This window comes from Arachis ipaensis, chromosome B08, assembly GCF_000816755.2.
Source record: "Arachis ipaensis cultivar K30076 chromosome B08, Araip1.1, whole genome shotgun sequence".
Classification (NCBI taxonomy): Eukaryota; Viridiplantae; Streptophyta; class Magnoliopsida; order Fabales; family Fabaceae; genus Arachis; species Arachis ipaensis.
The window spans coordinates 117,361,766-117,376,882 of NC_029792.2; the positions used below are offsets into that span (position 1 = coordinate 117,361,766).

The 15,117-nt window shown below is 36.8% G+C and overlaps 1 protein-coding gene across 1 annotated transcript; it reads left to right on the top strand.

The window, feature by feature from the left end:
* Positions 13,523–13,951, top strand: LOC107611589. The gene has a single exon (XM_016313500.1). It carries the CDS (start codon positions 13,523–13,525, stop codon positions 13,949–13,951), a length of 429 nt encoding a protein of 142 aa, XP_016168986.1.

Here is a 15,117-nt window from a genome sequence, read left to right on the forward strand (position 1 = left end):
TAACTACCCTACGCACGATTTGGAACTTTCTGCGATTGTGTTTGCCTTGAAGGTGTTGAGGCATTATCTCTATGGGGTTAAATTCTAGGTTTTCTCTTATCACAAGAGTTTAAAGTACCCCTTTGATAAAAAAGAACTCAATATGCGGCAGAGAAGATGGATGGAATTACTGAAGGACTACGACTTTGAGTTGAATTACCATCCGGAAAAAGCGAATATAGTGGCGGATGCGTTAAGTCGGAAGTCATTGTATGCGGCTTGGATGATGCTTCAAGAAGAGAAGTTACTCAAGGGATTCGAGAGCCTAAAGATTGGTGCTCAGGAAGTATCTGGAACCCTGTGTTTGAGTCGATTAGAGATCTCAAGTCACTTTAAATCCGAACTCCTAAAGGCTCCTGAAGATGATGATGTGTTATGGAAGGTGTTACCAGCTATTGAACAAGGGAAACGGTGGAGAGTGTTGGAGGATAAGGATGGGCTATGGAGATTCAAGGATAGGATTATTGTACCGGATGTTGGCACTTTGAGGCAAGATATCCTAAAGGAAGCACACAAAAGCGGATTCTCTATTCATCCGGGAAGTACTAATATGTACCATGACCCAAAAGCGATGTTTTGGTGGCCGGGTATGAAGAATGATGTGGCGAAATACGTCTCAAAGTGCTTAGCCTGTCAGAAGGTGAAGATTGAACATCAAAGACCTTCCGGGACGTTGCAACCTTTAGAGGTTCTGCAATGGAAGTGGAAAAGCATTGCGATGGACTTTGTGTCAGGATTGCCAAGGACTAGGCCAATTTTGATGCTGTCTGGGTGATTGTGGACCGACTGACGAAGTCAGCTCACTTTTTACCCATTCGGATGACTTACACCCTTGAGGAGCTAGCACGTTGTACATAAAAGAGATTGTGAGACTTCATGGTGTATCGGCTACTATAATCTCTGATAGAGATCCTCGCTTCACTTCAAGGTTTTGGGGTGCATTTCAAAAAGCTTTCGAAACCCGACTAAGCTTGAGTACGACTTACCATCCTCAAACAGATGGTCAATCTGAGAGGATGATCCAAACACTAGAGGATATATTGAGAGCTTGTATTTTGGACCAACTGACGAGTTGGAATCGATATATGCCATTAGTGGAGTTTGCATACAATAATAGCTACCATGCGAGCATCGGAATGGCTCCGTATGAGGCTCTATATGGGAGGAAATGTCAATCTCCGCTATGCTGGTATGAACCTGGGGAGAAAGGCTTGTTAGGGCCGAAAATGATAGCTGAGACCACTGAACAAGTCAAGAAAATCCGAGATAGGATGCTTACGGCACAGAGTCGCCAGAAGAGTTACGCCGATCAGAGGCGGAAGCCCTTGGAATTTAAGGAAGGAGACCATATTTTCCTTAAAGTTACTCCAACCACAGGAGAAGGAAGGGCAATTAAAGCAAAGAAGTTGAATCCTCGATACATTGGCCCATTTCAAATCCTGGAGAGGGTTGGACCGGTGGCGTATTGGATGGCTCTACCACCTCACCTTTTGAACCTGCACGACGTGTTTAACGTGTCGTAGCTTCGAAAGTACACTCCTGATGCTAGCCATGTGTTAGAACCTGAATCGGTTCAGTTAAGAGAAGATCTGACGCTTCTAGTGGCTCTAGTCAGAATTTATGATACTAGTATCAAACAGTTGCGTGGAAAAGATGTCCCATTAGTCAAAGTGGCATGGAGTCGAGGTGGTATTAAGGAACACACTTGGGAGCTTGAGTCGGAGATGCGAACGGACTATCCGCACTTATTCTCAGGTAATTGAATTTGAATTTTGTGGGCAAAATTTCCAATTAGGTGGGTAGAATGTAAAACCAAGTTAATTAATGGCTAATAAACCCATAAATGAGAATCTAATCTAGAAAGCCAAAAATGTGATTTTTGTGGCTAAATATGATAGAGGAGATTGAGACGAGAATTTCGGTACCAATTTTGTAGAAATCGGACCAAGATTGGACCGAACGGGCCAAACCGAACCAAATAGACCCATAGTGGGCCCTTGGTCCAAACTAACTAAACCAAAACCCTAATTTTTAGCACTCTCTCTCCTCATTTGACACACACAAAAGCTGAAATGGTGGTAGAGAAAGGAAGAACACTCTCAAGTTCATTCTCTTATTTGATCTTCAAACCACCATAACTTTTGATCTAGAGCTCCGATTGCCGCACCGTTTGTGGCCACGCGTTCATCGCGAAGAGCTCTAAAAAACTCATACAATCAATCTTGAGGTAAGCCACAGTTTGCTCTTCGAAATTCCAGCCCTTATTTTCGAATTTCATGGGTGAAATGTTGAGATTTTGGGCTCTTTGATGTTATAGAATCTAACTCTCTTGAAGGAGAAGATTAATCTTATCTCCTTGAACCTTGGGTGTGGTAAGATTCTCAACCCTAGTGTAAATTTTTGTTCTATGATGTTTGGATATTGAGATGTTATGTATGGGTATGATGATTGTGGCTTAGGTTGTGTACATGTGGGTAATTGGAGCTTGATTGAGACTTTGAAAAGTTTGAAAAGGGATTTTGGTGGTAAAAATCTGTTCTTGGAGGTGTTGAGACCTTGAGAGCTTGTGGACAAGTGATTTGGAAGTGCTCCGATTGAGCTTGGGAAGTCGGCTAAGGTTGGCCTCGGTTTCTCGTATCTAAAATGTAATGTGGTGGAAAATACTTAGGCTAGAGGCCCTAAGATAGGCAATGAATTGTTGATGTTGTTGAATAGATGAGATATATGATGTGGTCATATATGTGGTTATGAGTATTGATGCCTTGATGGTGTGATATATGAGAAAAAATGCATGTTGTGATATATGCTTGATGAATAATTAAGGTTGAATTGTAGGTGAAACCATGTTGATGGTGAGTATGATATTGATTATGTATAATGATGGTTGATTGGAAATGGTATTATTGGAAATTGGGATGAGAAAGGATGTATGACATGTTAATGTGTTTGTCTTTTAGCCATTTGATTAAGAAGTGTTAAAATGGTGGGATGATGTTTTGTGAATTGTGGTGAAGTGTTAATGTGTGAGTTGACGAGGTTTTTGGTATATTTTGATTGATTTCAAAAAAGGGATGAAATGGGTATGTTTTGGTTGATTTTAAAAAGGGTTGAAAATAGCTTGTTTTGGAAATGGCACTTTGTGATTTTGTATGAAAATATGATCTTTGGGCATACTTTGATGGGACGTAACTTGAGCTCTGGATTTCCGTTTTGTGCCAAATCTGTTTAAAATTAAAATTGGATCCGGTGTGGTTATACCGTTCGAAGAACGGGCGAAAAATGATTTAAATGGAGGATTTATGTCCCTTAAAAGATTGAGGGTTTAATCTATGAATTTTGTAGCTTTTAACTTAGAAAAATTTTTGGCAGAATGACCCCCACGCGTAGGCGTAGTTGACGCGTATGCGTCGTTTTTCAGAAAAATGCCATCCACGCATGCGCGTGGGTCACGCGTCGATGTGCTAAAATGGTTGCCCAGGCAAATTTTCCGAGAGTTGCGCGAGCACTGTGCGAGTTCTGTGCGTAGGGCACAAACGCACCCACGCGTACGCATGGCTGACGTGTAGGCGTCGCTTGGCTGTTTCTCCATCCACGCGTGCGCGTGGGCGACGCATGCGCATCAATGCAACTTTTTGGCCATCCACGTATGCGCGTGGAGGACGCGTACGCGTGGCCTTGTTTTCATCCCAAAGTTGATTTTTGAGTTTTAAAAGCCAAATCTCATACTTTTAAGCCTCCGATCTCACCCCTTATGTCTTAAATAATCATTATGATATGCCTAGCAGTAAGAAAGAAGTTAGGGGATGTGGTAACTTGCGGATGAGGCAAGGGAAAGGTTATGATCAATGATGATCAAAGATGATTATATGAGATGCGGAGGATGGCGGTGGAAGTGCTTTATGTGCCATGAGCCGAAAGGCTGTATTTGTTGATAAATTGGCTGGTTCTGGATTGAACCGTGAGCTGGATGGCTGAGTTTGTTGTCGGATTTTAGCGGAGCCATTATTGATTATGGCCGAATATAAATGCATATATGCTATTGAATGAAATTGGGAATGTTGCACTTCCACTATCTGAGATACGAGTTTTCCTGGGTGAAAGCAGTGGCTAGCCACCACGTGCTCCAGGTGGAGACTCGATACTCTGTTGATCCTATGTCGTAAGTATGGCCGGACACTGTGAAAGTTCCGGATGAGCTCGCCCCCGTGAATATTCACTTGTGAGGGTGTTGTATATGGATTATGACTATGATCATGATGATGATCGAGAAATAACTCGAGTTGGGGATGCATGACAGGGAGACAGTCCAATGGTTAGCTATCAGGACTTGTCGGGTTGGCTATATAACCGACAGATGATATCATCAACCATTAGGGACCGGCATTCATCATGTTGCATACTACGTGATTTGTTTGAGATTGCCTAATTGACTGCATATTACTTGCTAATTGTCTAAATGCCTTATCTGTTCCTATTTGTATATTTTTTATCTGATATAACTGTGTTTGCCATATTATACTCCTGCTGGTGGTTGGGAGGTTTGAAGGATTTGGAAAGGGAAGTATCAGTTAGACTGAAGAATCTTTAGTCAGTTGCCCTTTTTGGTTTAGTCTAATTATAAGCTTTGATTTATCTGGTGGAAGTTCTAGGATTGCCTTCGGCTTTTCTCTGATATTACATGTTAAATATGTGGGAACTGTTACCATGCTGGGAACCTCCGATTCTCACCCATGCGAATTTTGTGGTTTTCAGACGCAGGACATGAGACTTCTCGCTGAAGCATGCTGGAGACTTCTGGATTAGCAAAGATCCTTGTTCTCGGGACTCTATTTTGGGTTATATGTTCTGCTTAGATACTTTTATCTCCATTAAATAATACAAAATGTGATGACTCCTCTTAGAGGGGATTTTGGAGAATAGGTTTTCTTGTATTTGTGTCCCTTTGGGTTTCCTTGGGGTTTCCTATTTTATTTACTTATATATATTACTATGCTCGGACCGGTTATCTTCGCAACCGGATTATGAGTTTTGATAATCATGTTTTTAACACTCCTTTGTATATATACAATCTCACTTTGGTTTATCATTATTCGCACGTTTTCGATCGGAGTGTTGCACTTTCGAGTTGCGATTTTGTTTTACCCCTTTTTCTTCAAAGGCTCCTTGTTATAATCCTTATTCACACTACTATATGTACTAAATTTTAATTTTTAGAGGTCGTAATACCTTGCCATCTCTGAATTATGACTTAAGCATAAGACTTTGTATGGTAGGGTGTTACACTCCACTTCGAAGATCTCCGGGCAAACGTAGAAAGCATGTAGGGAATGGAACTTGAACTTGACCTACAAAGCTCCATGGAAACAATTCCTCAATAAAAAATCGAGCTCCTTCCAAGAAAACTAATTTTACCCACATTCCATTAGGTTGGTCATAATATGTGAGTAGATCCAACCATCTTTCAGTAAAATAAAGTTTACTGCCTCTTCTTTGGATACTTACATCCATGTAGTTAGAACCCGAATCAATGAATACAACTCGATGAGGTATTTCATGGATGTGATGCATTGTAAACGATTGCGGCAAAAGACAATTGCACTGGAACATTAGGCGAAAAGAATAAGTTGGAGTAAGAACAATCATTAAATTATCAAAAGAATAATATAATAAAATGAGTATATAAAAGATACTATACAAAATTATAAATTGTACCTTAAAATGATCAATTTCGATGAAAAACGAAGAATACATTTTATGAAGTACTAAAAGAAGAATAATAAATAATAAATTTAAAGAAAATGAGTTTACTCTCATATTTAGGCTCATGTACCACAAAAAACTCTATATATAGGCTTTATTAAAAAATATATGTAAATTAGTTATTATTAAGGTAATTTTTTATTATTTACGTTAGTTATACATCATATATTTATTTTGTTAAAATTATATTATTTTATTATATCCTATCATGATTAGAATCATTATTTTTTATCATGAATAGAGTAACTGAGGCCAACTTGCCATAAATAGATCACCATTAAGGTAGCAACTTGCCATTATTAAAATTATTGGATAATGAATAAGAATTAGAATTGTATCAATATAATTAAAATAATTAAAAATATTTTTGAGTGATAATTAGTTTAATAATGCATTAAATATTGATTTTATATAATTATAATAAAGATATTTTTCTTAAATAAGTATAATTATGCATTATTCATTAAATACTAATTGTAATATTGTAATATAATTATAATAAAGATATTTTTATAAAATAAACTTAGAAGAGAAAATAGTGCATTCATTTTGGCGAAAAAATGGATTCATGAGGAATCGACACCTCACTTCCATTAGTTAGGAGAAAACCCAATTTTAGTATATTAAATAGATAGATTTTGAATTGACATCAAACAAGAAGTGTAGGAACAGTTACGGACCCAATTCAAATTTTTCGAAAGTAATGTACAAAGGGTAACTGTCAGTTGACATTAGGTTAGTCTATAAATAGAGCTTTAGAAACACATTGTAGGGAGTTCAGTTCTTTTGGAAAATACTTAAAAACCCAAAACGCTCTCAGTCCCTTAGCATTACAAGGTAAAATTGAGAATCTTAAGTAATTCTTCTGAACTCAAACACTTGTAATTTGCTTTCTTCCTGTTTTTATTAATAAAATTTCTTTACTTTTACATATTACTCTCTTTTATGCTTATGTTTTTTTTTCTTCATTTTCTCTTTAATTTTTTGTTTGCTTTAATTTCTGCGATTTACTTTTGTCTCTGGCACCTTGCATTTCTTTGTTTATTTGTTATTTTCATTCATTTTAATTTTTATTGACGTTACAATTGCGACATTCAGATATCCACATTTTCTTTAAAACATTAACAAAATTTGAGTAAAAACAAATTGACACACCTGGTAGAACTTTGTTAATAGATTGTAGTTTGTTAAAAGAAAAAATCAGGAGTTTTGAATTTGTATGTGGTTGCATAGTGGTAAGATCGTGTGTCCAGAGACTTTAAAATCAACGTCACTTGATATGTCAAATATGTAACATCCTCACTACCAGAATGTCACGCTTCCGGCTGCGCCACTCTGATTGCAAGAAGTGCTACGACTACTTTAAATACTTAATATTAAAATAGGAGCCTGTGACTCGACACCGTATCACTAATTCCTTTGAAAACCGGAAATAAAAATTTCATCTTAAGAGAAGTACAAACAGGCATAGATTCACATACAATACTCCTTACATAATATCTCATAATATAATATACTTATAAAACATGCAACTCCTATCCCTCTTACAAACTGGTAATAACAAAGACGAGGGAAGAAAATAATCTAATTAATACCACATATAAACCAAACGCAATTTAACTCTTCATAATGCTTCAACCGGTTCCTGAAATGGTAAAGCTGTAGGGGGGTGAGAACCTAACCACATGGTCTCACCACAGAGTTTCAAAGTTGTCATAAGAAGATATTTAATAAGAAAACTGTTTTCAAACTCAGTGATTATCATTGCCTTATGAATCTTTTAAAAACCAATAGGTAATCGTTCAAAACCTTTTCAAAGAAACAATGTTTAATCTTTCAGAATTTCGAAACCTTTCCTTTCTTATAAGAAGATCTCAATCAGAAGCCAACCAGGCAATCAAACAACACAATCATTAATTCAACACCTAAATTCATTCTCAAATGTAGTATGCCAGGACAAACACAGGCAAGACAAACAAAGAAAGCACAAGTAGGTAGCAGTTACAGCAAATAGTTCAAGTAGCAATTAAGAACAGTTTAGCAATTAGGCAAACCAAAACAAGTTCAAACCCAAGCAAAGCATACAAATGCATATGATGCATGCCTGTCCTATGGCTGATGAGGCTCATCTGTCGGTTATCCAGCCAACCCGACAAGTCTGAATTGTACTTAGATTGTCCCCCGACGTGCATCTCCAAGAGTCTATGCATAGCTTTTTCTCAAATAATCAATATTACTCAATGGGGGTAACATTCCCGGGAATTTATATAGTGCCCGGTCACCCACTTACATCGTAGGGTCAACAGAGTATCGAGTTTTCAACCTGGTACATGTGGTGGCAAGCCACGGCACTTAATCCAGGGAACCTCGTATCTCAGATGTTTCAAATTCATAAGCCATAAGAATAATTCAAAGTTCACATCTCAACATTCTCAACATCATAATCATTCATCAATCCAAATCTCATTTCCAAGTTCATTTCAAAGCTATATTTCAAATAAAATCCTCATCCTCCTCTTTTTCATTCTGTTCGTGAACAATCTCAATTCCAAAACAAAATTCTTTCTTTGATAGGCAAATCAATCTTAAAACGTATAATGCTTAAAAACAAATCTTTTTAATTAGTTACTTTAAATAAAACTTCCAATTTGATAAAATTTCGACAGCATCTCCTCTAAAACTCGGACACTGCCACCCTTTTCGGGTCCCATCCAAACATTTCTCAAACCTTTCTCAACCATTTTCAGGTCTCAATCATTTTCCAAACTTCATCCAGTTTCTAATATCAAATTATTTTCAAAATTAAATCAATTCCAATTATAAATCTTTTCATCAAAACCAAACCAGTTCCAATTATTAAGTAATTTACAAAATCAAACTAATTTAAAACCAAACCGCTTCCAAAAATCCTTTAATTTTCACATCTCGAATCATTTCAAAAACCAACTTATTTACATTAACAAACTAACTCCAGGACCAGAAAAGAACCACATTTAATAACATTAAATCAAATAAATTTACAAGCCACTCTTTTATCAATAACTACACACCACTGGAGCAATCAATAATTCAATACAGCAAACTGCCACATCTATATGACAAGCATAATCACAGAAATATATTTTTCACATCGATATCTATTTATAACAACTCTGTAAGATAAAATTAAGTTTTAAGAAAAACCCCTACCTCGACAAGCCGAAACCCGAAAACCAAACGCATCAACTGAACTCTTTTCTCTCAGCCCGAAATCCGCAGCAGCCGCAATTATGGAAACTCTAATAGCGGCACATAAGGACCGAAACTCAAATCTAAAGCATTAATGTTGCAAGGACTTAGAAACATATAACAGAGCAGCAACTGAGAGAATTCGGAACAGTAAGCAGCTTACCGAACTTATGAATAGCCGAGAAAACTGAACGGCAGTGACTCCGTTGGGCGACGCGACAGCTCGATGTCGCATGCACGAATACTAAACCCAGCATGCGAGAACCATAACTCGGCCCTACGTTACCATCATCATAGTTACTATAATAAGCTATGACGGAAAACTGATTTCAAAGGTTGCAGAGACAATAACGCTTACCAAGAGAAAAAGGGACTTCAGTGGCGGTTTCCGGCGGTGACGTGGCGTGGTGCGGCGCGGTGGACGGTGGTGGATCTGCGGCGGTGAAAGGTGGTGGAGGCACGGCCGCTCGAACAGAAACCCCCTCCGTCGATCTTTCTCTCTCCTCTAGCTTCTCTCTCTTTGAATCTTGCCGGTGGCTACCTTTGGAGCTCGGCGACGGCAACAACACACGGTGGCACAGTTTCGCGCAGCGGGTCGCTCTCCTCCTCGCTACACCGGCCCGCGTTCTCCTCCCTCAGCGTCGCACGGTCTTTCTCTCCTCTGAGTTCCTTCCTCCGCGACGGCGATGGCGGCGACAGCACATGCTCCTCACACGCGACGGCGATGGCGGCGACACGGGACGGCGGCGACACGGTTGGGAAGCAACAGCAGCACAGTCTCCTTCCCTCTCTTCCCGCTCAGCTCTCTCGGGTCTCACTCCCTCTTCCCCTCTTCCCCGATTCTGTTTCCCCCTCTTCCCTTGCTTTCTTCTTTTCTTTCTTGTTTCCACTCACAAAACCGTGTTTATGTGTTGGTGAGGAAGAGTGAGGTGTGTGCTGAGTGTGTGAGCCGTGGGTGGGGGATTAGGTGAGAGAGATGAGTGTAGTGTTAGGGTTTGGGGTAGTTTAGGTATTTTCATTAAAAATAGAGTTAGTAGTGTAATTTCATAAAATAATTAGGAAGATAAAATAATAATTAAAAAAACCAAATTAAGTATAAAATTTCTATCTTTAACATACCTTCCAATTACAAGCTGTAAATTATTTTCCATTCGAATACTAATTTAATAAAAATTAGAGATAAGTAAATTAATTCTCCTTTATTTATAAAATAAGATCAAAAATTTAAATATTAAAATTAAGGCATATAAAATATTCACTATTTTTTTTCAATTATAAGAACTCTATATAATAAATAATAATTTACTCAACCTATATATAAAAATCTCTAAAAATATAATCTTAAAATAAATACAATAACTCATAAATAATTTATTAATAACTTTTTAAAATCCGGGGTCTTACAAAATACATCTGCAGCATCTTCTTCTACTTCTAACGATGTGACTAGAGGAAATGAGTTTGGAAATTCTCCTGTGATTTCAAACGCAGAGTCTACCTTACTGTCAGTGAGGCATGATGGTGTTGGCCATACCCATCCAGGGTTAAATACAACTCACATAAATACTGTGGGGTGGCCGCCTTATGGCTTGCCACCGGAGTATGTCCCCTCATGGTGACACAAGAATTGCCGGTGCTTTTCTACTCAACTTTTCAAAATCTTCTTTACCAAAATCCATATAGCATGTCAAATGTACCTATTTTTGGGATGTCAGGTTCACACATATCACAACAAAACTTTTCACATGCTATTAATATAGGAAATAACAACGCATCTAATTTTACTACATCCACTGTCACTAGGGTAGAAAATTTCAGACCTGTATTTTCTGACATGTCAAAAGCAATGCCTATTAATCAACCTAGTCAAACCGTTGGATCTTTAGTAAATATTAGGCAACAGATGGATGAAAGCCACCATGATTTGGTAAACATGTTAACTCATTAAATGGTGGCAATTTTAAATCCTCTTTTAGAAAACATAAACACTAGAATTAAACAATTAAATAGGCAAGTTAATAGGATTACTACTGTGGTAAATTTGGAAGAAAATGACAACCATAGTTTGGGATTTGATAATGTCAACCAAAATGGTAAAGCAATTCCTAATTATGACGTTCATATGCCGAGACATGGTCAAAATGATTATGATATATGTTAGAAAGATTTAGGCAAAACAACTTAGGGCATTATAATCTAGCTAGGAACGTTGAACAAGCTTTAAACCGTTTGGAATTTAATGTTGGTTGTTTAAATAGGCCATATTTTGTGTCTGCTTTTCCTGAATGTGTCTAACAAGCAGAGCTTCCAAGAGGTTGAAAATTTTCAAAATCCCTTACAAAATTTTTTGGAGAAGAAAATGAGTCTACATTAGAGCATATTGCTCGATATATTGTTGAAATTGGGGAAACAGCTTCTAATAAATATCTCAAGATGAGATATTTTCCTTCTTCTTTAACAAAAAATGTATTTACGTGGTTCTCCAACTTGAGACCAAATTCTATTCATTCTTGGATGCAGTTAGAAAGAAATTTTCATGATCAATTTTTTCAAGGTGAATTGAAAGTTAATCTTACGGATTTATTCTCTGTCAGACATGCAGAAGGAGAATCCATTGACACTTATTTGACACGGTTTAGAAACATGAGAAATAAGTGTTTTAATCTGATCCCAGAAATCGAAGTTATCAAAATGGCTACCAATAGGCTAGAATTTGGAGTTAGAAAAAACTTGTTAATCAACATACTATAGATCTTTTCCAGTTAGCTAAGAGAGTAAGACAAATAGGACAAATTAAGAAAGAAAAAGAAAATTTTAAAAAAGGTACTAAAAAAGTTGCATATGTTGATTGTTTTTCCAATAGTAGTGATTCAGATGAGAAAGAGGTTTATATTGCTGAATTATGTGAAGGTCCTCCTTATATGTGCAAATCTTTAAAACCTGTTAAAGAAAAAGAAAAAATTTCTTCATATTCCAAAGTTAAAAAAAGACCTATTCTTTTGAGATTTCTAAGACAGATCAAATATTTGAGGTTTTATTAAAGGATAAGCAGCTTATTTTACCAGAAGAAAAAAAGATGCCTTCAGCTGATGAAATAAAAAATAAAAAATTTTATAAGTTTCATCAGGTATTTTCATACACCACTAATAATTGCGTCCTTTTTAGGGATTTGATACAAAAGGCCATTGAGGGGGAAGGTTGAAGTTTGAGGATAAAGCTACTATGAAGGTGGACACTGAACCATTTGCTGCTGATTCAAATTATGTTGAGTCATTCAATTTATCAGTCAATATGGTAGAAATTGATGCCACAATGGCTGGTGCTCAAGATGAAAACAAAGACCTGAGGATTTTTTAACAAGACAAGAAGCCAGTTTATCCTCGTCCTGGTGAGGATCTGTTAGATTTTTTGCTGAGAATTAAAGAATTTGACAGCATCATCGCTATGTGTCCAAAGTGCAGTTCTATTTTTGACAAGGAAGCTGCAAAAGGATTTGAGAAGTACAAAGTAGAAGAGAAAAAATGGCCGAGTTAAAAAAGAAGATTGCTGAAAAAGAGAATGAAACTAATGAGCTAAAACAAAAGATAGCTGAGGAAAAACAAAAATTGGGTAGTCAGGCTTCTCTGAACAAGTGTATCAACAATGTTGGGATACAACCCATCAACCAGAAGATGAAGATTGTAGTCATGATTGATGAAAAACTTGATGAATTTTCTCAAAAGACAAGGGTTCTTCCTACCAAAATTTCAAACAAAAAATGGGTCCAGAATGTGAAAAATGTACAGAATCAGCCTACTGCTTTCTCAAGGGGAAAAAACAAGTGGGCGAGGCCTAGACCTTTTAAGCCTAGGTACTATAAGTCCTAGTTATGGAACATAAATCATACACAAGATGGAGGTAGTATATATATTCTAAAAAATATACTTATTCCTTCAAAGCCAATTTATTCTTGTTATAACCCTAACATGCAGTAGGTTCCTAGTTGTTCTCCTTGGCCAAATTGTCAAAATATTCCAAAGTATTCTCTTTTTACAATTTTGGAGCAAAAAGAAAATATACTTAAGTATGTTCCTTTAGAGCCATACAAAGGGCATGATGCAGATTTTTCTCTTTTGCCAACCATGGCTAAATCTGCAGAAACAGAAAATTTTTCTACTCACCCTAAATGCAATAAAAATATAAAGAAGAATCTGACTGTAAAGAAGGTAATGGTTGAACACAAGAAAGAAAAAGATGAAGATTTAATTAATGATAATTTTGACACTGATTTTAATGACAACTTAGAAGTGATATTTGGTGTTAAACAACCTATAGCTGTGGTGTTAGTATTGCCTGAGGAGTATGGTCAAGTCCGGAAAGTGGAATCATTAGAAGATGATTGTTATGATGTCTTTCCTGGAAGCGAATGCTTTTTGCTAGATGACAATATGTGTGGTGGATGATTGTTTGAGAAACCTACTGAAAATGACAAGGAGTATTTGCTCCACTGCATATCATGGCTCGTGTTGATGGAAGGATAGTCAAAAAGATTTTGGTTGACGGGGGAGCTGTTGTCAATTTCATGCGTGAAAAAATGATGGAAAGAATTGGGAAGACTGAAAGAGATTTGATCAAAAGTAGCATTGGGGTGACAAATTTTAATGGAAAGACTTCTTTTGTTAGAAGTGTGGTTCTGTTGTCAATTGACGTTGGTTCTGTCAATAGGCCAACTCTATTTGTTGTTGTTCCATCTAAAGCTGGTTTTAACTTGCTTTTGGAACGTGATTGGATTCATGGAATAATGGGTGCTATTCCATCCACTCTACATCAAAAATTAATTTTCTGGAATAAAGATGGAGGAGTGGAAGAAGTTCTTGCTGACAATAGTACTTGTTACTATGATGAGATGCATGTGGAGTTCAGGATATATAATCCGGGAGTCTAGTCGCTGACAGTTGACACCAAGGCATTTAATCCTGAAAATATTGAGATGTACAAAATAGATATGAATGGTTTCATTTTGGTCCCCTAAGGCCGGGGTGGATACGGTCTCAAGGAAGACTTAGATGATGAGTTTGACGAGCCAACTGGCTCAGCTGTCAGCCTATATGGCAGATAGAGAATGGTGCATTGACAGTGTACCTTATGATTGTATATATGATGATGGTCCTTTAGGTTTTGAAAAAAATAATACTGATAATGTGAAAAAATTTGAGGTGCAGGATCCTTTGGAGGAGGTAGATATTGGTAACGGTGATTATCCTAGACCAACATATGTGAGCAAGATGTTGCTTGATGATTTCAAAAAAGAAATGTTGGAAATATTAAAGGAATATTGTGACTGTTTTGCATGGAATTATGTAGAGATGCCAGGATTGAGTCGTGAAGTAGTAGAGCATCAATTGCCACTGAAAGCCAATGTCAAACTTGTCAACCAACCACCAAGGAGATTTGCTCCTAAGGTCGTGCAGAAGATTAAAGAGGCCTTAAGGCTAAATTTATAAGAATAGCAAGGTATGTCAACTGGATTTCTAATGTTGTTCCTATCATGAAAAAGAATAAAAAATTAAGGATTTGCATTGATTTTAGAGATTTATATTCTGCAACACCAAAAGATGAATATCCAATGCCTATAGCTGATATGTTGATAGATTCTACTGCTGGTCATGAGATTTTAAATTTTATGGATGGATATTCAGGTTATAATCAAATATATATATCTGAGAAAGATGTGTTGAAAACTGCATTTAGGTGTCCAGGTGCTTTAGGAACTTTTGAATGGGTTGTGATGCCATTTGGACTCAAAAATGCCGGTGCAACTTATCAAAAAGTTATGAATAAAATTTTTCATGACTTTATTGAAAATTTTATGGAAATCTATGTTGATGATGTGGTTGTCAAATCAAATGCTAAAAAAGAACATCTAGAAAATTAAAAAAAAAAGCATTTGAAAGAATGAGAAAGCATAAATTGAAAATGAATCCCATAAAATGTGCTTTTGGTGTGAGCACAGGAAATTTTCTTGGTTTCTTGGTGTAGAAAAAAGGGATTGAAATTGACAAGAACAAGACAAAGGCTATCTTAGAGGTTCATCCTCTAGCTAACAAAAAT

Excerpts from the sequence above, each read along its gene's own strand:
- LOC107611589 (XM_016313500.1), top strand. The coding sequence starts at position 13,523 with ATGGCTCGTGTTGATGGAAGGATAGTCAAAAAGATTTTGGTTGACGGG.